General features: G+C 41.3%; 1 protein-coding gene across 3 annotated transcripts in view; it reads left to right on the forward strand.

Moving 5' to 3' along the window:
• mfsd8l1 (major facilitator superfamily domain containing 8-like 1) overlaps window positions 1-23521 on the forward strand; it is a 99866-nt gene extending 76345 nt beyond the window's left edge. For 2 of the 3 annotated variants that reach the window (XM_063045737.1, XM_063045739.1), the window contains exons 11-13: window positions 13460-13590; window positions 14216-14335; window positions 23045-23521. In XM_063045737.1, coding sequence (XP_062901807.1) covers window positions 13460-13590; window positions 14216-14305 — 221 coding nt within the window. In that variant the 3' untranslated portion in view covers window positions 14306-14335; window positions 23045-23521. Of the gene's footprint in view, window positions 1-8886; window positions 9565-13459; window positions 13591-14215; window positions 14336-23044 lie in introns of those variants that run through there. The other variant, XM_063045738.1, reaches the window with a different exon arrangement.
• The last annotated feature ends 870 nt before the right edge of the window (window positions 23522-24391 follow it).

The raw sequence follows: 24391 nt of genomic DNA on the forward strand, positions 1-24391 counted from the left end.
TTATGATCTTCATAACTGAGAGGAAGCTAAGTGACATCATCTTAAATTTCATTGACATTAACAATACATCCATCACCTGCTGTTGTTGCGCATTGAATAGTGCTTCTGGATATCATCTTACACTGAAGTCAATGTACGTCAAGGCAAAAATGCTGCATTGGATGGAGTTATACCTCATACAGAGAAGGATGGAATGGTTCAGAGTCGTATAGAAAAACAGCACAGAAACCTGCCCTTTGGCTCCTCAAGTCTGCACTGACCATTACCCACCCATTTATACTAATCTTGTATTTATCCATTTTTTTATTCTCCTCACATTCTCATCAAAATGATGCAACAATGGCTGACACAGGAAGTCAAAGACAGCATAATAGCAAAAGTCAGGGCATATAATAGAACAACAATTATTGGGAAGTTAGAGGATCGTGTGGATAGTCAGAGGCTTTTTCCTAGGGCTGAAATGGTTGCCACAAGAGGACACAGGTTTAAGGTGCTGGGGAGTAGGTACAGAGGAGATGTCAGGGGTAAGTTTTTTATGCAGAGAGTGGTGAGTGCGTGGAATGGGCTGCCGGCAATGATGGTGGAGGCGGATACAATAGGGTCTTTTAAGAGACTTTGGGATAGGTATATGGAGCTTAGAAAGATAAAGGGCTATGGGTAAGCCTAGTAATTTCTACGGTAGGGACATGTTCGGCACAACTTTGTGGGCCGAAGGGCCTGTATTGTGCTGTAGGTTTTCTATGTTTCTAAAATCTGTTCCAGATTTATACAACTCATATACACACTATAGATAACCTTCAGTGACCAATTAACATACTGACCTGCATGACTTTGGGATATGGGACAAAATTTAAACACTCTTGAGGAAAGCCACACTACACAGAGACCAGCCAAGGTCAGGATTGAACATAGATCTATAGCATAAGAGACAGCAGTTTATTAAGGTCAATCATCCCATCCCCAGGGCATCACCATAGGAGTTCATCATGGAATACCCGAAGCCCAACCATCTTCAAGTGATTCGTCAGTGACTTTTTTTTTGTATCATAAAGTCAGAAGTGAATATTCATTGATTATAGCACAATTCTGTTAGCAAATCCCTGGTGAATAAAACTGTCTTTGCTTGCATATCACAGCCTAAGACATTGGAGCAGAATTAGGCTATTTGGCCCATTTAGTCTGCTCTGCCATTTGATCATGGCTGAAGCATTTCCCTCTCAACCCCATTCTTCTGCCTTCACCCTTCTAACCTTTCAAGCCCTAACTAATCAAGAACTTATGAACCTCTGCCTTAAATACACACAATGACCTGGCCTCCACAGCTGCCTGTGGCAACACAATCCATAGATTCACTACCTGCTGGCCAAAGAAATTTCTCCTATCTCAATTCTAAATGGATGTGCCTCTATCGTGAGGTTGTCCCCTGGACTCCCCCACTAGAAGTAACATGTTCTCCACATCCATTCTATCCAGACCTTTCAACATTCAACAGGCTTCAATGAGATCCGCCCCCCCCCCCCCATTTCGATTCCAGCAAGTACAGGCTCAGAGCCATCAATCATTCTGCATATGAAAAGCCATTCAATACCAGAATCATTTTGTGAACCTCCTTTGAATCCTCTCCAATGTGAGCACATCCTTTCTTAGACAAGGGGCCCAAAACTGCTCACAGTACTCCAGGTGAGGCCTCACCAGTGCTTTATAAAGCCTCAGCATTACACCCTTTTTTTATATTTTAGTTCTCTTGAAATGAATGCTAACATTGCATTTGTCTTTCTCACCACTGACTCAACCTGTAAGTTGACCTTTAGGGGATCTTGCAATGAGTCCAAAATCTCTTTGCACTTTGGATTTTTGAATGTATCCCTGTTTAGAAAATAGATTTTATTTCTTCTACCAAAATACATGACCTTACACTTCCCATCTGCCTCTTTGCACATTCTCCTAATTCCCTCTGAGAGCCTCCCTACTTCCTCAATGTGACCTGCTCTTTCCCCCTATCTCTACATCTCCCTCAACAACAGGTATACATCTTTGGATACTATTGGGGTGGGGGAATAACCTAACTGAGGAAAGTCACAGTGGTGGGATCTCTGGCACTGAGTTTGCCTCTGTGACTCAGAAGGGAAGGGGGGAAAAGAGGCACACTATGGTGATAGGGGTTTCATCAGTAAGGGGAATGGACAGGAGGATCTGTGGGTGAAAATGAGATTCTTGGATGGTACTTTTTCTCCTGGGTGCCAGGGTCTGGGATATCTTGGATTGATTCCTTAGCAATATGAACTGGGAGGGTGACAGCCAGAAGGCATGGTCCATGTAGGAAAGACCAGTGATGAATTTCTATTTGGGGAGTAAAGTGAGTTAAGTGCTAAGTTAAAGGGCAGAACCTCCAGGGTTGTGATCTGAGGATTGCTACCCATGCCACATGCTAGTAAGGCCAGAACTAAGAAGATTATACAGTTTAATATGTGGCTAAGGAGTTGGTGTAGGAGGGAGGGTATAAGATTTTTGAATCATTGGGCTCTCTTCCAGGGAAGGAAGGACCTGTATAGAAAGGACTGTTTGCACCTGAACTGAAGAGGGACTAATATTCTAGCGGAAGGGTTTGTTAATGTTGCATGGTGAGGTTTAAATTAGAGTGACAGGGCGATGGGAATCATAGTGCCAGGATAGATAGTGGACACCGATCTTGGTAAGACCTCAGACAAAGTTGGGAATCAAAAGTTTGAGCATGGTGCAACTAGTGTCCTGAGCTATATTTAATTGCAAGAAGTATCGTAGGAAAGGCAGATGATAGTGCTGAAGATGAAGTAGCTGGTTTGCAAACAGAGGCAACATGTAGAGAGGAGAACCTGTTGATGGGGTGTAGTAGCAGTCAATGGGATGGAGAAGGAGAAGCTAAAGTCAGATGTATCAGTATTACAGTGGAGTAAATGGAGTTATAGAAGCATGAGAGAGGAGTTGGCCAGAATTGATTTGAAACGAACACTGACGGGGATGATGGCAAAGCAGCATTGGCTGCAACTTCTGGTAGCAATTCAAAAGGCAGTGGATATATACATCCCAAAGAGTAAGAAGTGTTCTAAAGGAAAGATGACACAACTGTGGCTAACTAGAGGAGTCAAAGCCAACGTAGAAGAGAGGACATATAATAGAGCACAAATTAGTGGGAAGTTAGAAGATTGGGAAGCTCTTAAAAACCAACAGAAGGCAACTAAAAAAAGTGAAAGTCTAGCCTATAATATTAAAGAGGATACCACTAGTTTCTTCAGATACATAAAGTGTAAAAGGGAGCCAAGAGTGGATTTCAGACCACTGGAAATGATACTGGAGGGCTGGTAATGGAGGACAACAAAACAGCGAATGACCTGAATAAGTATTTTGCATCCGCCTTAACTGTGGAAGACACTAGCAGTATGGTGGAAATTCCAGGTGTCAGGACATGAAGTGTAACCATGACTAGAGAGAAGGTTCTTGGGGAAAATGAGAAGTTTGAAGGTAGATACACAAGTCACTGGACAAGATAGTGTACACCCCAGAGTTCTGAAACAGGTGGCTGAAGAGATCATGGAGGTATTAGTACTGATCTTGCAAGAATTACTAGATTCTGAAATGGTTCCAGAAGACTGGAAAGTTGCAAATGTTATTCCAAGAAAGGAGAGAGGCAGAAGAATGGAAACTATAGGCCAATTGGTGGTTGGGAAAATGGTGGAATTGATTATTAAGGATAAGGTCTCAGGGTACTTGGACCCATGTGATTAAAAATAAGCTGTAGTCAGCATGGTTTCCCCAAGGGAAAATTTTGCCTGACAAATCTTGGAATTCTTTGAGGAAATACCAAGCAGGATAACCAAAGAAGAATTGGTTGATGTTATGTATTTGGATTTTGACATGATTCCACACGAGGCTGCTTAACAAGCTACGAACCCCTGGTATTACAGGAAAGTTTCTAGGATGGATGAGGCAGTGGCTGACTCGTAGCAGGCAAGCAGTTGGAATAAAGTCAACCTTTTCTGACTGGCTGCCAGTGACTACTGGTGTTCAATGGGGGTCTGTGCTGGGGCAGATTATTTTTACGTAATCTGTTAATGATTTAGATGATGGAATTCATGGCTTTGTTGCAAAGTTTGCAGACAATATGAAAATGGGGGGGCAGGTAGTTTTGAGGAAGTAGAGAGGTTAAAGAAGGACTTGGGAGAATTGGCAAAGAAGTGGCAGATGGAATACAGTTTTGGGAAGTGTATGGTCGTGCACTTTGGTAGAAGAAATGAATGGGTTGACTCTTTTCTAAATGAAGGTAAAATACAAAAAACTGATGTGCAAAAGACTTGGGAGTCCTTGTGCAGGATTTCCTGAAGGTTAATTTGCAGGTTGAGTCTGTGTTGAGGAAGGCAAATGCAACGTTTGCATTCATTTCAAGAGGACTAGAATATAAAAGCATGTTGAAACTTCATAAAGCACTGGTGAGGCCTCATTTGGAGTATTGTGAGCAGGTTTGGGTCCCTTATCTTAGAAAGGATGTGTTGAAGCTGGAGAGGGTTCAAAGGAGGTTCATGAAAATGATTCCAGGATTGAATAGCTTGTCACATGAAGAGCGTTTGATGTCTCTGGGCCTGTATCATGAGAAATCAGAAGAATGAGGGGTGACTTCATTGAAACCTATCAAATGGTTAAAGGCCTGATGAGAGTTGATGTGGAGATGATGTTTCCTATGGTGGGAGAGTCTCAGAATAGGGGGGCATATTTTTAGAACGAAGATGAGGAGGAATGTTTTTAGCTAGAGGGCGGTGAATCTGTGGATGCCGAGTCTTTACGTATACTTAAGGCAGAGGTTGATAGATTCTTGTTTGGTCAGGGCACGAAGGGATATTGGGAGAAAGCAGGAGATTGGGGCTGAGGAAAATTGGATGAGCCATGATGAAATGGCAGAGCAACTCGATGGGCCACATAACCCAATTCTGCTTCTATATCTTATGGTCTTATGGTATCATATGCAAACTTGGCAACAAAGCTATCAATTCTGTCGTCCAAATCATTGAAATACAACTTAAAAAGTAGTGGTCCCAACACTGACCCAGCGTAACACCAGTAGTCAGTGGCAGACAATCAGAATAGACTGCATTATTCCTACCAATCAGCCACTGCTCTGTCTATGCCAGTATGTTTACGGTATTATATTTGACTCTTATCTTGCTAAGCAACCTGGTGTGGCACTTTGTCAAAGGCCTTTTGAAAATCCAAGTACACACTCTCCACTTGCTCTCCTTTATCTATCGTGTTTGTTATTTCCTCAAAGGATTCCAACAGATCTGTCAGGGAAGATTTTATTTTAAGGAATCCATGCTGACTTAGGCATCTGATTATGTGCCTCCAAGTACTCCAAAATCTCATCCTTAATAATCAAGTCCAACATTTTCCCAACCACTGAGGTTAGGCTAACTGGCCTATGATTTTGTTTCTTCTGCCTCCCTCCCTTAAAGAGTAGAGTGACATTTGCAATTTTCCAGTTCTTCAGAACCATGTCAGAATCTATTGATTCTTGAAAGATGCAGGTGCTGTCATTCCTGCTAGTGTGGCCTCTCAATTAACATCGGCTAGCTGCTCTTTCATTCCTCTGTATTTCCTTTTACTCCACTGTAATGCTGATACGTCTGACTTGAGCTCCTCGCTCTCAATGTCTGATATAGGAGCAGAATTAGGCTATCTGGCCCATCGAGTCTGCTCCGCCATTCAATCATGGTTGATCCTTTTTTTCTACCTCCTCAACCCCAGTTCCCGGCCATCTCCCCGTAACCCTTGATGCCATGTCCAATCAAGAACCTATCAATCTCTGCCTTAAATACACCCAACAACCTGGCCTCCACAGCTGCTTGTGGCAACGAATTCACACCCTTTGGCTAAAGAAAATTCTCCGCATCTCTGTTTTGAAAGGGCGACCCTCTATCCTGAGGCTATGCCCTCTTGTCCTAGACTCTCCCACCATGGGAAACAATCCTTTCCACATCTACTTTGTCTAGGCTTTTTAATATTTGAAATGTTTCAATGAGATCTCCCCTCATCCTTCTGAATTCCAGTGAGTACAGACCCAGAGCCATCAAATGTTCCTCATAATTCTATCATATTATGATCACTGTCTCCTAAGGGTTGCTTTACCTTAAACTCCCTAGTCAAATCTGCTTCACTACATGACACCCAGTCCAGAATAGCCTTTTCCCTTGTGGGCTCAACCACAGCTGCTCTGAAAAACTACCTCACAGGCATCTACCACTTTTCTCTCTTAAGATCTAAAATCAGCACTGACTTGATTTTCCCAATTATTGAAATCTCCCATGACTATGGTGACATTGCCCTTTTGACATACATTTTCTATCTATCATTGCCATTTGTAGCCCACATCCTGGTTACTGTTTGGAGGCCTGTATGTAACTCTCATCACGGTCTTTTTACCCTTGTAGTTCCTTAGGTGATTAAACATCTTCAGATCCTAGTTATAAGGATAACACAAAATTCTTGTAGAACCTCCCAAGTGCTTCAGTAATTCACCAGGTCTACACCAGTAGTCACTCCCTTTTCCTGCGGTCTCTTCAAGAGTGAAGAGCATACTAGCCATGTTGTGGAAACAATGTGGTTTGAAACCTAAGAGTCATCCCAACTTAGATATGGTGTACTTCAGTCCTTCTCACTGCATCCACATCCTGGAATTCTTACCTTCAGTGTACTAAAACGACCATCAAGGCTACAGTCGTTCAGAAAAACTACTGACTTTGCTCAGGCAGGATGGGATGAGTAATAAATGCATCCATGCCAAGGATGCTCATGAGTGTATTAGATAGACAAGACACACTAGTTATTGTGGCCAGCAATACAGAAATATGATTAACAAAGAAGTGTTTCACTTGAGGTTTTATCTGATGTGCTGGTTCCAAGTAAATCAATTAGAAAAACTACTTTTGCAGTAAGGATTCTGATAGAGTATAGTTTTGTTTCCCACTCTTCTGTCACAGAGCTCTAATCAACTGGTTCATTGTCCCTATTTTGCATGCATAATTGTACTGTAAGGAAGAGACAGAGGGTAATGAGGAATACAGTTTATTGTTCACCTGCCTTGATTGAAATTAAGATCATCATGTCAAGATAATACCTGTGTTGTAAATTCTGGTGGTGATTGGATGATTATTGAAGGAATTAGTGTGTTAAACTTGTTATGGCTTTCACATGGGACTCAATTGCTATCTAAATTAGGACTTGTATAGGGAAAGCATTAGAAGAATATCTCATGTACAGTAATGGTGAGTTTCTTAAGTCAATTTAATCAGGTCAGTCACTATCATGAAATGGCTTCTCAAGAAAGTTCTTCTGCACAAGCTATATTCCATTCTCCATTTGTTTATTTCTGTTGCAGCTGGCTATGCCTTGTAATTTAATTGTTTCCCAATCTAAGTGGTACCTTGTCTTTTAGAATTGATCTTTAAGCTATTTGCCATCACTCCTTTCTAATTTCTGTAGCCCCCCTGGCAAGCCTCAGGGTCGCTCAACTCACAGCCCTTGGCCCTACCAAACTGGGTAATTAAGTTTGTGTGGATGCTGTGTGCTGTACCCCACCTCGCCAAATAACAGACAATACACCATATACGATTGAATAAATTACAGTTTATAGATATTACTGGGACTATATAATTAATAGAGATAAAATATAAAAGGCAAATAAAAGGTGCCACACATCAAAGTTCAATCTCTTCATGCACAACAGTTTGAGCTCTAGTAACGGTCCTCCCTTCACCATTCGATTCCCTCTGACCAGCTCGACCTGCCGCCTGGGACCAACCACGGTGGTCGACCAGACGCTCCACACGAGTCTGTCTCCATCTCCTCGCCTCGCCAAAGACCCTGGACCTCGGACTCCTGCTCGGGGTCCGACCCCATTAGCCAGCTCACAGCACCTTGTCCATTCTCTCTCTCTCCATCGCCCCTTGTGCCCAAAAACCCGCGCATCACAATAACTTACAGACACACAAGAAAGAATAACATCTATCCCAATTGGTTCATTTGTTCTCTTATCAATAGTATAACCCAAACAAGCTGCTAGTGGGAGAACTTTCTCAGCAGTTAACATAACAAAGAAGCCATTTTAATTAGCCTTCGCGGTAACATAAAAGAAGAAACCCCTTACATTTCTATGCCGGGGGTAGTGGTAGAGGCAGATACATTTTGGACACTTAAGGGAAAGTTGACCATATTGCAAACTTTCCCATTTTTCTTATCCAATTGATTCCTCCTTCAGAGACCTAAAATTGATGGGACTTCCATCACTAGTAATAGTGCAGGGGGAGAGTTGTCATGTGTCCTGACAACTTCATGAACAGGTACAAGTGAATTAGATAGACAAAGCACCTGAATGTTATCAAGGATTTAGAATTGTGTCTGCCTACTTGGGCATTGTATTTCAAAAACCTACTGTCCACTAGAAAAGAAAACATGAGAGTTAAATGATACACCCACCAACAAATGTTACCCTGAGGACCTTGGAAGTCACATTTCACAATTTTCTTTTTCCCTGTTTATCCATTGAGTTTTGAAAGTCAATGGTCAAAACATTTATTTTGAAAATATTGCTAGCTCTGAAACATGTAGACAGGATGAATGAATGGATGGTGTCAGGGAGCCACTTCTCATTACATATACATGTATATAGGTACATGGAGGAATTTAGGTGGGGTGTTATATGGGAGGCAGGGTTTAAGGTTCGGCACTACATTGTGGGCCAAAGGGCCTGTACTGTGCATGTCCTATGTTCTATGTACAGGTGTCCCCCGCTTTTCGAACATTCGCTTTATGAAACCTCACTGTTACGAAAGACCTATATTAGTACCCTGTTTTCGCTTTCAGAAGGTGTTTTCACTGTTACGAAGAAAGGCAGCGCGCGATAAAAGGCAGCGCGCACCCCGAGCAGCCGCTCTCCCCTGGATGCGGAACAGCATTGCTTTAACACGTTGCATTGAGCAGCCGTAAGCAAGATGTGCTCTAAGGTGTCGGAAAAGCCTGAAAGAGTAAGGGTGTTACACTTAGCGTAAAACTAGACATAATTAAGCGTTTTGACCATGGTGAACGAAGCAAGGACAAAGTGAGTTTGGCTTATGGAAGTTGACGAAGATGATGTTGAAGAGGTTTTGGCATCCCATGACCAAGAACTGATAGATGAAGAGCTGATGCAATTGGAAGAAGAAAGGATAACAATCGAAACAATGCAGAAAGTGAAGCAACTGCGTGAGATTTTCACTGCAATGATAAAGTACAACTTTAATTTTGAAAGGATACGTAGGTTTAGGGAATATTTGCAGGATGGTTTGAGTCCTTACAAACAACTGTATGATAGAAAAATGTGCGAGGCTCAGCAGTCAAGCAAACCTTCCACATCAGCCACAGCAGACGACGAATCTCGACCTTCGACATCGAGGCGGGCAGTCATAGGAGAAGATGAGCTGCCTACCCTGATCGATGATGAGATGACACCCCCGCGTTCCACCACCCCAACCCCTGGGCCCCGGACAGATACTGTACCAATTCGCGGAGAATGCAGCGGTAGCCGGGAGGCACACAGCACATCTTTAAGAAAAAAGCCGAAATAAACATGCTAATTAATTAGGTGCCACCTAGCACGTAATTGTCAATCGGCAATCGCCTCTGATCTGCGCCGACATTTACGTGTCGGGCAGCACCTAATTAATTAGCATGTTGATTTTGGCTTTTTTCTTAAAGATGTGCTGGGTGCCTCCCGGCTACCGCTGCATTCTTCGTGGCAATGTATCGGGTCGGCGGCCCGGAGGGTGGGGGCCACTGGACCACCCAGCCTGCGACAACTCAGTCTAACACACCATCATCAGTGTGCTCGGCGCTGTTTCCCCAATTCCGGTAAGTGATACTACACTGTACATACATTATTTCTACTTTATATAGGCTGTGTATTTTTACATATTGTTTGGTAGATTTGGCAGCTTCATAGTTTAAAGGTTATTGGAGAGCGCGTTTATGCCAACAGCGCTTGCGTGAGATTTTCTGCCGAGAGCGCTTGCATGAGATTTTCGCTATGGAGATCTGTGCAGGTAATCGTTATAGAGAAGTATTTCTACTTTATATAGGCTGTGTATTTATCATATCATTCCTGCTTTTAGTATATGTTACTGTTATTTTAGGTTTTATGTGTTATTTGGCATGAGTTGGTAGGTTATTTTTGGGTCTGCGAAGGCTCACAAAATTTTCCCATATAAATAAATGGTAATTGCTTCTTCGCTTTACGACATTTTGGCTTATGAAACGTTTCATAGGAACGTTCTACCTTCGGATGGCGGGGGAAACCTGTATCACTGTATTGTATCTGATGTTTTCGTGGCAATAGAATTGGTGAAGACCCCTTAAAGATGGGGTGTCAAACTCGTTTTAGGTCACGGGCCAGATTGGGCAAAATGTGACTTCATGCAGGCCAGATCAGTTGTGCACGTGTGCGTGCTCCCACAGCTTTCGTTGTCTTTGTTTCTTCAACCTGCTTTCATGTCTCAGTCTCTGCTACAACTACAAAGTGTTTCACTTTACGAATTTCATTTCTGATGAAGATGATCGCCTAGCAAGCTTTTTTTTATGATTGGTGTTAACTTACAGTCGTAGGCCACAAGCAAGTTGTGATGAGAGAGGGAAAAAAACGATGCTATTTTGGCTAAGATTGTTTTAGGAGCTACACCCTTTACATTAATAAAGCATTTGAAATCGAACACTAGCAGACACAAATGTAGACCTAACGAATCAAATTGTAAATGTAGGCTACACAACTGCACCTAATTTTTATTAGCCTGCTTCCAGCAATCAAACTCAGACAATGAACACAGTTAGCCTCTAATTTTTATTGAAGTGATCTCATTTACAATAATAGAATAGTCAAAAAATGAATGAATCACAATATTATGACACTCAATATTTCAATATGCATTTTGCTTACATGTCGCAGTGCATTGAACAGTGTCACTCATTTTTCACTTGCTGCTTCCAGACACCTGACATCTCTTGGCTTTAACCAGCCTGTCAACATCAGGGACCAGTTTCTGAGCAGTTATGATTTTCATAATGTCATTTAGATGTGTGTGTGTCAGCTGCAAATGCAGTTTGGATTTGTTAATGTTCGTTATGGAAAATGCCTGCTCATAGAGATATGTTGTCCCGAACATGCAAAAGATCTTTTAGGCAAAGTCTGTCATCTTGGGGTACATCGGTCCCAGGTATTGATAGAATGAGTCCAAACCCACAGTCTCAAATTTATATTTCAAAGACATCTATTTTTGACAGATGCAACACTGAACTCTAGCGCTTTGTGGATCCCACTTTCATCCTAACTCAGATGTAGATAAAAGTATCACCTACATCTTTGTTTATCTAAATTCAGCTTTGCAAAAACCTCATTGAAACACAAGTTAGGCTACTAATGAACTAGTTTTGTCATTGTACTGTAATTCATCCAACATCCACTGTATTTTAATAGGCTTTACTTCATAATCCTAATGGTGTTTCTAACATTATAAAAGACTTGTGTGATTAACTGGGCAGCACAGCGGAGCATCTAGTTGATCGGCAACCTCACAGTTGTAGTGAACCTGGTTCAAACCTGAACTGGGCTGCATGGATTTCATAGAACATAAAAGACTACAGCCCAGTACAGATCCTTCAACCCACGATGTTGTGCCGACCTTTTAACTACTCCAAGGTGAATCTAATTCTCCCCTCCTACAAAGCCCTCCATTTATCTATCATCCATGTGGCTTTCTAAGAGTTTTTAAATGTCCCTAACATATCTACCTGTACCCCCACTCTTCAAAAAGCTTATCTCTGACATACCCCCAAACCTATCTTCCAGTCATTTTAAAATTGTGCCCCTCATATCTGCTTGTTCCACCCTGGGGGAAAAAGACTCTGGCTATCCACTCGATCTGTGCCTCTATCAAGTCCTCTCTCATGCTCCTTTGCTCCAAAGAAAAATATCCTTGTTCACTCAGCCTATCCTTATAAGACATGCTCTCTAATCCTGGCAACATCTTGGTAAATCTCCTTTGCACTCTCTCTAAATCTTCCACATCCTTTCTATAATGTGATGTCCGGACTGAACACAGTATTGCAAGGATAGTCTAACCAGGGTTTTATTACATTACCTTGTGGCTCTTGAACTCAATCCTTTGACTAATGAAGCCAACACACCATGTGCCCTCTCAGCCACTCTATCAACTTGCATAGCAACTTTGAAGAATCTATGAACGTGGACCCTAAGGTCCCTCCATTCCTTCCCACAGTAAAGAATCCTGTTACTAACCCTATACCTTAAAAATTAATCTTCCAGGTTGAACTCCATCTGTCACTTCTCAGCCTAGCTCTGCATCCTGTCAATTTCCTATTGTAATCAATGACAGCCTTCTACACTATCCACAACTCCACCATTTTCATGTAATCTGCAAACTCACTGACAAACCCTTCCACTTCCTCATCTAAGCCATTTATAAAAATCACAAAGACCAGATCCTCCTGACTTTCTGAATGAACATACACCACATCCACCTCTCTACCTTATTAATGTGTTTTATCACACACTCAAAGAATTTAATCAGGCCCGTGAAGCATGACCTATCCCTTGTAAGGCTATCCTGACCATCCCTAATCAGAGAATTCTTCAATAAATGCTCATAGCTCCTGTCTCTAAGGATATTCTCCAATAATTTACCCACTGGTCTCTAATTCCCAGGGTTGTCCCTACTTTTTTTCCCAAATGAAGGAATAACATTTGTCTCCCTCTAATCATCTGGTACTACTCCCGTAACCAGTGAGGACACAAAAATCATTGCCAATGGCGCAGCAATTTCTTCCCTTACTTTCCATAGTAACCGTGGGAATATCCCATCCAGCCCAGGAACTTATCTATCCTAATGTTTTTCAAAAGTTCCAGCACATGCTCTTTCTTAATGTTGAAATGTTCTAAAATATCAGCTCTGTTTTATGCTGTACTCACAAAGGTCAAGATCCCTCTCACTGGTGAATTCTGAAGCAAAATATTCATTAAGGACCTCCCCTCCTCATAATTCTCAGTCCCTCAATTAAATGCTTCCCATACCATCTGCATTTTCCTGGGCTGATCTAGTTTTCTCCCAATCCTAAAAGCATGCAAGTTGGTTGGTTAATTGCCACTGTAAATTGCCCTTTGGGCATAGATAAGTGGAGGTGTCTGTGGCAAATTGATGGCAAAGTGAGGAGACTTGATTACAAGTAATGGGATTGCTTTATGATCCAACATAAATTTGATGTGCCAAAATAGCTTCCTTCTATGTTGTAAGGAAATATTGAAATGCATGATGTGCATGTCTTGACATTAGAGTCTAAGTTAACTTTTATGCATCAGGGTTTGTCTCTGAAATGTTTTCTTTATCTTTTGTAGGATTCAGTCAGGGATTGCGTCGTTCAATAGGTGGAATTGCCACAATAATGGGCCCTATGTGGGCAGGAGGTTTACTTAACAATCTTTATGTAATGTTAGGAGTCATGATGGGTCTTCTGATACTTTTAACTGTAAGTAAAATGAAAACTGGAAAACAGATTTCGCTATGATTTCTTGTGTGGCATGGCTTATAACATAAATTGGATATTGATTTGCGAATTGTAGATTCTGAAGACTGACAATTGTATCAACTTTTATAGTTATTTGAACAATGATAGTCCACCCAGCCCACTTCAGGCAACTACCATGAATTGTGCTTAACAATATGTGAAGAGTACATACAACCTTGAAGATCATACTTTGGCAATTTGAATGAGATTCTGGAGTCAAATTGTAGTCGGAAGTAGGACCATTGGTTAATCATTTTTAGTACTCTTCCTTCAATTCACTCTACCAGAGCTAATTTAGGGTTCCTACATCATGTTCTTTGGATATTTAGCGTTTTAGACCAATTCTGGCACGTAGAGACCTGCTTCTTGCTCAACCATAGATAGCCGCAAGTGTTCATTTATCTATCAGGGTATGGAGAAGTTAATTAATTTAAAAAGCACCTGTGTCATTTTGCCAGAGTTATTTTTTTGGGGGGGGTGTGGGGAAGAATGTATGAGCCAAGTTTGATTAATCTTAAGCAAATAGTAATGATACTTACGTGAAAATGAATTAGCTGATTTTGACTAACTTTGTTTTATGTTTTAGGTGATGATGGTATTATCATACAGTTATTTGGTTGAACCTGCCCCAACACTGACATCATCTGTGAACAGGAGAAACAGGGATGATGATTGATTAAAGTAATTGATAGCAGGAGAGCACAAGGTAAAAATACATACTGTGCTTTGTCAAAGCTGAGTATGGGGCAGGGGAGTTCTTGCTTCAGTTCCTGTTTTGGGGGTTACTTGGGATTGAGCACAGCTTGTTTTATCTCCAATTATGAGTTTTGAGATGGCTATTGAAGGAAATATGCAACTGTAGACTGTTCCACAGATGGGGCAGATGGTGACAAGCAATGCAGTAGTTGGGTAGTTTGTGAGCCAGTCTGCTCCTCCTATCACTTTCCCAGCATCTTTCTATGTTCAAGATACATGGCCTTGAAGTTTTCACTAACTTGCAGAATGTTCTGTATCATGTTCATCTTGCAGAGTCCCTTACTCCTATTCTGGTTCTGCAACCAATGTGGAAACCAGGGACAGGAGATGCCTGACAGGATGGGCGAGTCTATAGTTTGTGAGGTTAGCATACTCTTTCCACCAGCTTCTGTCTGCCAACTTAGTAATTTCTTCTTATAATAGAGCTCAGAACAGAATGGTTTTTGGTCTGGTCTTGGGCATGACTAATCTAGCTGACTGAGCGTAACCACAGCTTCAGTACTGTGGATGTTAACATCTCCCTTCTAGTGAATTAGGATGATTTTGCAGAGACTACATTGTTTATTTTTTTCTCCCAGCTGCTTGAGATGTCTGCTGTAGGTAGTCCAGTCACAAAAGAATATAGGAGGAGAGGAATCACCGCTGCTCAGTAGATCATGAGTTTTGAGCCTTTTCTGGGTTTTTATCTTCAAATATGCCCTTCTTTGACTGGCTAAAGTTTTTGAGGGTGCATTGAAGGCATTGCTGAATTTTCACACCATTTCTTCAAAATAAACCTGTTTTTTTGTGTAATTGTTCATCATTCTTCATAACTGGATATGGTAGACTTAGAAGTGATCTATTCAAAGTTCAAAGTAAATTTATTATAAAAGTATGCTTATGTCACTCTGAGATTCGCTTTTTGTAGGCACTCACAGTAGACACAAAGAAACACAATAGAATCAATGAAAAACTACATACAAAGATGGATAAACATCCAGTGTATAAAAGCAGACAAAATATGACAAATACAAAAGAAATAATAATAATAATAAATAATAATATTGAGAACATGAGTAGTAGAGTCCTTGGAAGTAAGTTCATAGGTTGTGGAATCAATTCATTGGTTCAAGAACTTGATGATTGAAGGGTAATAACTATTCCTGAAACTGATGGTGTGGCTCCTAAAGATCCTTCCTGGTTACAGCAGTGAGAAGAGAGCATTGCCTGGTTGGTGGGGGACCTTGATGATGCATGCTGCTTTTTTGTGGCTGTGCTCCTTGTAGTGCTTAATGGTGAGGAATGCTTTTCTTGTGATGGACTGGGATGTATCCACTACTTTTTGTAGGTTTTTCTATTCATGGGCATTTTTGTTTCCATTCGAGGCCATGATGCAACCAGTCAGGATACGGTCCACTGTGCATCTATATGCTTGTCAAAGTTTTAGATGACATGCCAAATCTACGCAAACTTCGAGACAGTTGAGGTACTGCCATGCCTTCTTGGTAATGGAACTTGCATGCAGGTTCCAGGACAGATCTTCGGAAATGATAATGCCAAGGAATTTGAAGTTACTGACCCTCTCCACCTCCTGATGGGGTTATCCCCTGATGAGGTCATGCCTTATTGACCTCCAGTTTCCTCTTCCTGTAGCAAATAAACAGATCTTTGGTTTTGCATCGAGTCAGAGTTTGTTGTAGCAGCATTCAACCAGAGTTTCAATCTCACTCCTGTACACTGAGTTGTAACTATCTTTGATTCAGTCAACAGTAGTGGTGACATCAGCAAATTTGAATATGGCAAAAGATTTGTACTTATCCTCACAGTCATAAGTGTATATTGATATGTAGTCAGAATAGAATAGAACTTTATTGTCATTTCTCAAGACAATGAGATTGCAGTGCTACTCCAGTCCGTGCAAAACAGATATTTACAATGTATGTAGTATGGTTTAATTTTTAAAAATCCCATATTTACATACAACAAGTAACTTTAATGGTCCTTAACTCTCAAAGACCATTGGCACACTGGGCTGTAGTATTATTCAACCACAACAGCCCCTGGGAAGAAGCTGTTTTTCAGTCTTACTGTCTTGGTTAAAGTGTTTCTATATACTCTACCATATGGCAGGAGATACAACAGATCTACCAAATGTGCCTTCTGCAGTTTAGCAATATAAGCATGATTTGGGGCTTGTACTCTTGTACGCTCACTGAATTATATTTGGTTTTAAGTGAATAATGGTGTAACTAAGTGGTAATATAATGAAAGGGAAATAAATTCAGAACCAAAATTAGATCTATTATCACTGATTTATTTCTGTGAAATTTGTTGACTGACAGTAGTGATACAGTGCAGGCATAATATTTCCATAAAAGTGAAATCGAAAAGGAACAATAGGGTGATTATGAGCTCATGGGCTGTTCAGAAGTCTGATGGAGAAGAAACTGTTTCTGGATTATCGAGTGTGTGTCTTCAGTCTCATGTTACTCCTCCCCAGTGGTAGTAACAAGAAGAGGGCATCTCCTTGATAATGAGGGTCCTTAGTGATGGAAGCCACCTTCTTGATGCATCATCTCTTGAAGATGCCCTTGACGATGGGGAGAGTTGTGCTGATGATGGAACTGTCTTGAGTCTATAACTGTCACAACCATGGGTTCGGCAGTGCAGCAGATACAGTAATTACGCATGTGAATATGCACGTGTCAGCTAATTATTATTTCATTGTGATGGCATTTAACTCCTTTCTTTTCATCATAGTGCTTGCCTATGAACACCCTTGTGCCTTCCTTCCCTGTTGCTTGACTCCGGCTGAGAGGAATTACAATGTTGGGATCTGTCGACTTCTGGCTGTCAAGGAGGCCCTGGAGGAATGGCGATACTGGCTGGAGGGGGCAGAGCATCCATTCTTGGTCAGGACAGATCACAAGAACCTCTCCTACATTCAGGATGCAAAGAGACTCAATTCTTGTCAAGCCTAATGCCCTCTCTTCTTCATATGGTTCAATTTCATCCTCACCTTTCATCCTGGTAGGAAGGATACAAAGGCTGACACTCTCTCCTGGCAGTTCAATAGAATTGAGGACAATGCTGATCCAGAGCCCATTCTTCCTTGCTCGTGTATTGCTGTTCCGGTGATCTGGGGAATAGGGACAGAGGGGAGGACTGCCTAACAGTCAGTCCCAGGCCCAGGTGGGGAACCTCCCAACCGGCTGGCTGTTTGTCCCTGCTGTGGTGCATTCCAAAGTGTTGAAATGGGGCCACTCCTCCTGTCTGGCTGGACATCCAGGATTTCAATGGATCCAGGAGTTTATAAAGAGACAATTTTGGTGGCCATCTATGTCCCAGGATGTCCATGACTTTGTATCTGCCTGTCCCTCCTGCGCTTGGAATAAGACATCATGCCAGCATCCTCCCGGTCTGTTAAGTCCACTACCTGTGCCCCACTGCCCCTGGTCCCACTTCTCAGTAGATTGCATCACTGGGCTTCCCCCATCTAATGGAAACACCACCATTTTGGTGGTTGTGGATGGATTTTCCAAGGCTGCCCACTTCATCGCCCTCCCCAAGCTCCCATTGGCTCGTGAGACTGCGACACTCAACCCTCCCCAAGCTCCCATTGGCTCGTGAGACTGCCACACTCAATTCAACATGACTCCACGGCTTTCCTCAAGACATAGTGTCTGATCACGGACCACAGTTCGCTTCCTGCTTTTGGAAGGCTTTCTGCTCTCTTGTAGGAGCCACGGCCAGCCTCTCATCTGGTTTCCACCCCCAATCCAATGGCTAGACTGAAAGTGAACCAGGAGTTGGAAATAACCTTGCATTGCCTTGCCATTTCTAACCCCACGTCTTGGAGCTCCCAATTGGTTTGGGCAGAGTCGCCCATAATAGCCTCCAGTCATCCTCCACAGGTATGTCTCCCTTTGAGATTGACGTAGGAGTTCCTGCTGCTGAACAGCTAGTCCAGCACTACAAGCGCACCTGGAGACGAGCCAGGGCTTCTCTATTGCGTGCCCAGAAACAACATGCCTGGCCAGGAGAGAACGTCTGGTTGGCATCATGGGATCTTCCCTGGAAGTCGAGAGCCGCAAAATGGCACTGCACTACGTGGGACCGTTTGTAGTGGAAAAGGCTGTCAACAAGGTGTTGTATAGATTGTGTCTGCCAGCATCACTGAAGATCCACTCAGTATTCCATGTTTCCCAGCTCAAGCCCGTTACTACCCCTCCCCTGTCCCCAGTCACCCCATCTCCCCCTCCTCCCCACTTGGTAGATGGTTCCCTTATCTATACGGTGCTGCGCCCCCTGCCACCTTGTCGGGTACGTGGTAAAGTCCAGTACCTTGTGGATTGGAAAACGTATGGTCCAGAAGAAGATACTTGGATCCCAGTGAAGGATGTCTTAGACAAGTCGCTGATCTGGGACTTCCAGCGGGCACAGGTCTATGATGCCTCAAGGGCTGCACCTAGGGAGTGGGCCCTGTTACAACCACGGATTTGACAGTGCAGCAGATACGGCAATTGCGCTCGTGAATATGCACGTCAGCAAATTATTATTTCATTGTGATGGTATTTAACTCAATTCTTTTCGTCGTAGTACTTGTCAAGACTTGAGCAAAGCACAGCAACATTTTGCTGCCAACATGCATTTGGCCTTGCCTGAGAAATTGGACCGGTGAGTCAACTGACTCTGAAGACTAGCAGTATTCGGTTTATATTTAGTTATTTCTTTCAGCCGCAGTGTTGGCTTCATTTTCCATTTGAGAGTTTTAGTTAATGGCCCTGTTTGGCCTAGCGCTTATGGTTTTCTTTTCCTTCTAAATCTGTTCGCATTTAAGTCTGTGAACTATTGACCCACTTCAGTGTTCGTTGCTCCGCACTTGGGCCATATCCAAACGTAGTGACAGTAACTCTGTGTAGTCCCCTGCAGTCCTGTGCATTGCAACCTCCATAGCAGGCTGTGAGGCAACCAGTCAGGATGCTCTCCACAATGCATCTGTAGAAATTTGCTGAGTCTTAGGTGATATACTAAATCTCTTGAAAATCCTACTGAAGTAGAGAGCCTTCAATATGTTGGGCCCAGGATAAATTCTTAGATGTTGACACTCAGGAATTTGCCCTTTCCACTGCTGACCCCTCGAGGACTGGTGTGTGTGTTTCCGGACGTCTCCTTCCTGAAGTTCACGATTAATTCTTTGGTCCTGCTGACATCGAGTGTGAGGTTGTTGTTATGGCACCATTCAACCAGCTGATCTGTCTTCCTCCTGTACAATTCATTGTTGCCATCTGGGATTCTGCCAACAACGGTGGTGTCACCAGCAAATTTAGAGATGGTATTTGAACTGTGCTTAGCCACATAATTATGGGTGTAGAGAGACAGAACAGTGGGCCCTTAGCATTGTCAATGATCCTTTCCATCTGGCCAATAATCTCTGATCCAGTTGGTGTAGTAGTATCAGGACAAGAACTGTTAGGATGGCAAACAACTTTCTCTCTCAGGTTGTAAGACTATTGAACTCCCTGCCACCACCCAAGTCTCATCATGTGAGAAGGCCCAGTACTGTTATACTGTTGACTTTTTAACTTGTATCATATATGGCCATTATTATTTGTTAATTTATTTGTGGTAATATGTACCGTGTTGTGCACCTTGGTCCAGCAGAACGTGGTTTCATTTGGCATTTAATGTGTGTATGGTTTAATGAGAGTAAACTGAACTTGAAATGTGCCTGTGTTTAGTATAAATGAGGAGGTGATGTTATTACTGATCTGCACAGACTGTGATCTCCTGAAAATGAATTTTAAGGATTCTGCTGTTATTTATGGCCCATAGACAGGTTCAGAAATGTTAGATCTTGATTACATGCATTCCATTTAGTTCAAGGGTATACTTGTACAATGATAAGTAAGGCATAACAAGTGTGAAGATAGCATTTATCTCCACTAAAGAATGTTGTCATGGACAACGGAGGCTGGTGAAAGAGAGGTCAACTATGTTTTTACACTTCTGATGAAGGGTGACTTTCTAAAATATTAAGCTTCTCTTTTCACAGATGTTGCCAGGCCTGCTGAGTGTTTGTTTTCTACTTCATTGCAGATTTTCATCAATTGCAGTTGATTTTCATGTTGTGGCCTCTAGTTATTTTTCTCAGAGACTGCTGTGTAATTAGTCTAGTAAATGTGTCTTTCAAGACTTGCCTGATAGGTAGTTAATAGAGCCAGAGAATTTTTGAATTAGGAGCTGAAGTAAGCCACTTCACTGTTAGAGCCTGCTCTGTTATTTAATTAGAATACGGATTATCTGACTGACTCCACATTGCAGTCTATCTACTGTAACCCTACACCCCTTGATTATCAAAAATAGCGATAGATTGAACGATAGGGGCTATAAAGTATGAACATTATTTTGAAGCAGGAATAGGCCTCTCAGGTCCTTGAATTCTTTAGCAATTCAATATAATTATGCTTGATTTGATTTATCTTTCTCTACGTTCACACCTACCTGCAGTAACCTTTCACTACTGCTCCAAGGAAGAAAGATCCAAAAACTCAAAACACACGCAAAATGCTGAAGGAATTCAGCACATCAGACAGCATCTATGCATCTACAGAATCTCTTGTGTCTCCAAGACTCTCAATCCTCTGGGAGAGAAAAAAAAAATCACCTCATCTGAGCGACCTTTTAACTTTTGATACCTAGTTCTAGATCCACCCACAAGACAAAACAGTTTATCCTGTCAAAAATCCCTGGAATCTTGAATGTTGCAATAAAGTCCCCTCTTACTCTTTCAAACTTCAGCAGATGCAACCTTAGCCTGTGTAATCTTTTCTCATATAAAAAAAAGTCCTCCCCATTCCAAGCATTAGTCTAGTTGTCATATTACATTAAAACAAAAACTATGCAGATGCTGGAAATGTGGAATAAAATTAAATTGAAGATACTCAGATGATCAGGTAGCATCTTTGAGGGAAAAAAAAGAGTTCTTTGTGTTGAAGGATCTTGGACCTGAAGCATTAACTGTTCCTGATGCTGTCAGGGCTGCTGGGTGATGTTGCCAGAAATTTCAGTGATGTTAAGTTTAATTGATGAGCAGATAGGGAATAGTGGTCCCTTTGAAATAGATGGAAATGAGAGAGTTGCTGGGAGAGGTGATTTTGGAAATGGTGTTAGCATGAATTTGGGTGCTGGCATGAGGGTTATGTGTAAGATGATGCCACAAAAATATGAAGATGAATGAAAAATTACTAAATTGAACCTGCTTAGAAAGGAGAAAGGATTGAAGAAAGAGAGGTTCGGAAAAATGGGTACACATATGGGAAAGGAAAGGAGAAGAACTGTCTAAATCAGGATACTGGAAAAATAATTGGACCAAATATGAAGACTATTTCTGAATTTAAGAATATTCATGAATGAATGGGCGCTTGTGTATTGTAGGAGAATGGGTGGCAGGGTAGAGATACGTCTCTACCAAAGGAGGCGTAAGGCGCTCCTTCTCACCACTAGTCTGCTGGTCACCCTTGGGCAAGGTGTAGCACCCGCTTAGCCACCCCCCCCCCCCCAAAATCATGGTCACTTAAGGCCATGAGAGAAGTGGCAGATGGTCTTCTGAACAGCTGGTGCATATCAGAAGTCTTGGCTATACGACCATCGATTTCAGGCAGACAATCTCTGAACTGTATTGATAATGGCTGGGGTCAACCATCTTGTAAAGACACTTCCCAGAAGAAGACAATAGCAAACCGTTTCTGTAGAAAAGTTTGCCAAGAGCAATCATGGTCATGGATAGACCACGATTGCCTACATCATATGACATGGCACAAAACGAATGAATGATATAGGAGAATGACAGACAGATGAAGTATTTTGGTAGAAAATGAAGACCTGTTAAAGTCTAGATTAAATGTTAAAGGACCTATGCATATGTAGTCTACATGCAATAAGCAGGTATCTTTTTTTAACATGAGTCACCCTTTCTATAGATTGTTAGACTGTGATGTTGTTCGATAATATGCTGCCCGACCAGCTGAGTTCCTCTAGTGTGTTGTGAGTGCAACATTGCTGCTATGGTTGCTCCTCCCGTCTCTAATACATATCTTTAAAACATCACCTAATTCAGGTTTTAGTCATGTGTCCTCACTTAACACTGTGATTTTAAAAAATCTATGTAATTGGATTTTGTTGCTTTAAACAAAGTTGGTGCTGTTCTATCATTATAAAACGCTTAACTTTTAACTTCCACTGACTTTTGTTGTGGAAATATCTAGTACAGGTTTCTCTTTTCCAATCACTCAATTGAAATATAAAGGGAAAGAATTAATCCTAAGTATCCTTAAACTGGTGATTTTAAATTTGCTATGGTGATACTCCTCTATCAACCTGCTACAATGTAAAATCTTCACTCTCCCCAAAAAACTAGAATCTGTATGAACAGAGTAATTGAATTGTGTTAAATGCTGTGATAGTATCCAGCAATTCAGATATCACAAACCATTCAAGCATTTTCCATTTTATCACCTGAAACACGATTAAATTACTGATTTCAATGTGCTCCCTACTGGTGATAGTTCATTTATGCTTCGTCATATTCTGATTTACAGGAATTTGTGTTACTGATTTTATTAAATGAAATTTGTCAAATATTAATTTGCACAATATGTACCTTCTTTTCCCTTTCCAGATCTCTGATATTGCTGTGTTGACTCACCATGTGTCACATAATATGTGTAGCTGCTACCATATTTAATGCGAACATTTCTGTTCAGTCGGCTTTTTGTATATTTTGGTAATTGTACAAACTGAAAAGATGTCATAAAGTGATCAGGTAAACTGTAGAAAAGCAATATAAAATGTGAGCACATGTATGTCTTCCTGTTCATTTCAGGTCTCAGAAGAGTATATACTTCCCCGACTTTATTTTTTAAATTATAGGCCATGATTTTGTGTACATTTATTTTGAAATCACCGTTAAGTTAATTGCTTTTAAGATAAAAGCACATTTCTCATTGAGATGTCAGTATGTAGTAATAATATTGTAAGACTAAAGAAAGTAATTGTGGATAGATGTGGCAATGTGAAATCATATACTTTTCAGAAATGTATTTAATGAATTATGTTTTATATTGAAGTTGGCATGGCTTTGTTTGAAAAAATACTTCCTGAAATAAATAAATAATTCAATTCTGTTTTTAATTCTCTTAAAGAAAGCTAACAAATTTAACTGTCTCCTTTAAACAAGAAGTATCATAAGTATTAACTGTTCTTGCCTTAGTGAAGCCAGCTAGAGGTGCTATCATATGGAGTCAAACCATGGAACCAGAGCACCTTGCCCATTCTGACCATCAGATACAAATCTATAATAATCTCATTTACCGGCAGTCAGCCCTTAGCCTTCTGTGTCATGGTAATTCAGGTGTTACAGTGAAAGGAGTGTTAGCATCGCTTTGACAGTTGAAGACCAGAAATAGATTTGTCAACTTTACTTTCATCTGGGCCCAATCACAATTCAGTATACAGATTAAGCTAATGTGAAGCTGTGCCTCATTGCCTAAAGCTACACAAAACATACCAAGATATACAGTGCATTTAAAAAGTATTCACACCCCTTGGAAGTTTTCATGATTTATTGTTTTACAGCTTTGCATCACAGTGGATTTAATTTGGCTCTTTTTGGACACTGATCAACAGAAAAAGGCTCTTTCATGTCAAGGTGAAAACATCTCTACATAGTGATCTAAATTACTTACAAATATAAAACACAAAATAATTGATTGCAGAAGAATTCACCCCCTTTAACACACAAATCATCACTGATGTAGTCAATTGGTTTTAGAAGTCATATAATTAGTTAAATGGAGATCAATGTGTTTCAATTGTAGTAAAAATACATCTGTATCTGGAATTCCAGTTGTTGGTGAGTCAGTATCCTGGCAAAAACTACAGCATGAAGACAAAAGAACTGTCCAAGCAACTCTGTGAAAAGGTTCTTGAAAAGCACAAGTCAGAAGATGAATACAAGAAAATTTCC

The sequence above is a fragment of the Mobula hypostoma genome, chromosome 4 (assembly GCF_963921235.1).
Source record: "Mobula hypostoma chromosome 4, sMobHyp1.1, whole genome shotgun sequence".
NCBI classification, from domain to species: domain Eukaryota; kingdom Metazoa; phylum Chordata; class Chondrichthyes; order Myliobatiformes; family Myliobatidae; genus Mobula; species Mobula hypostoma.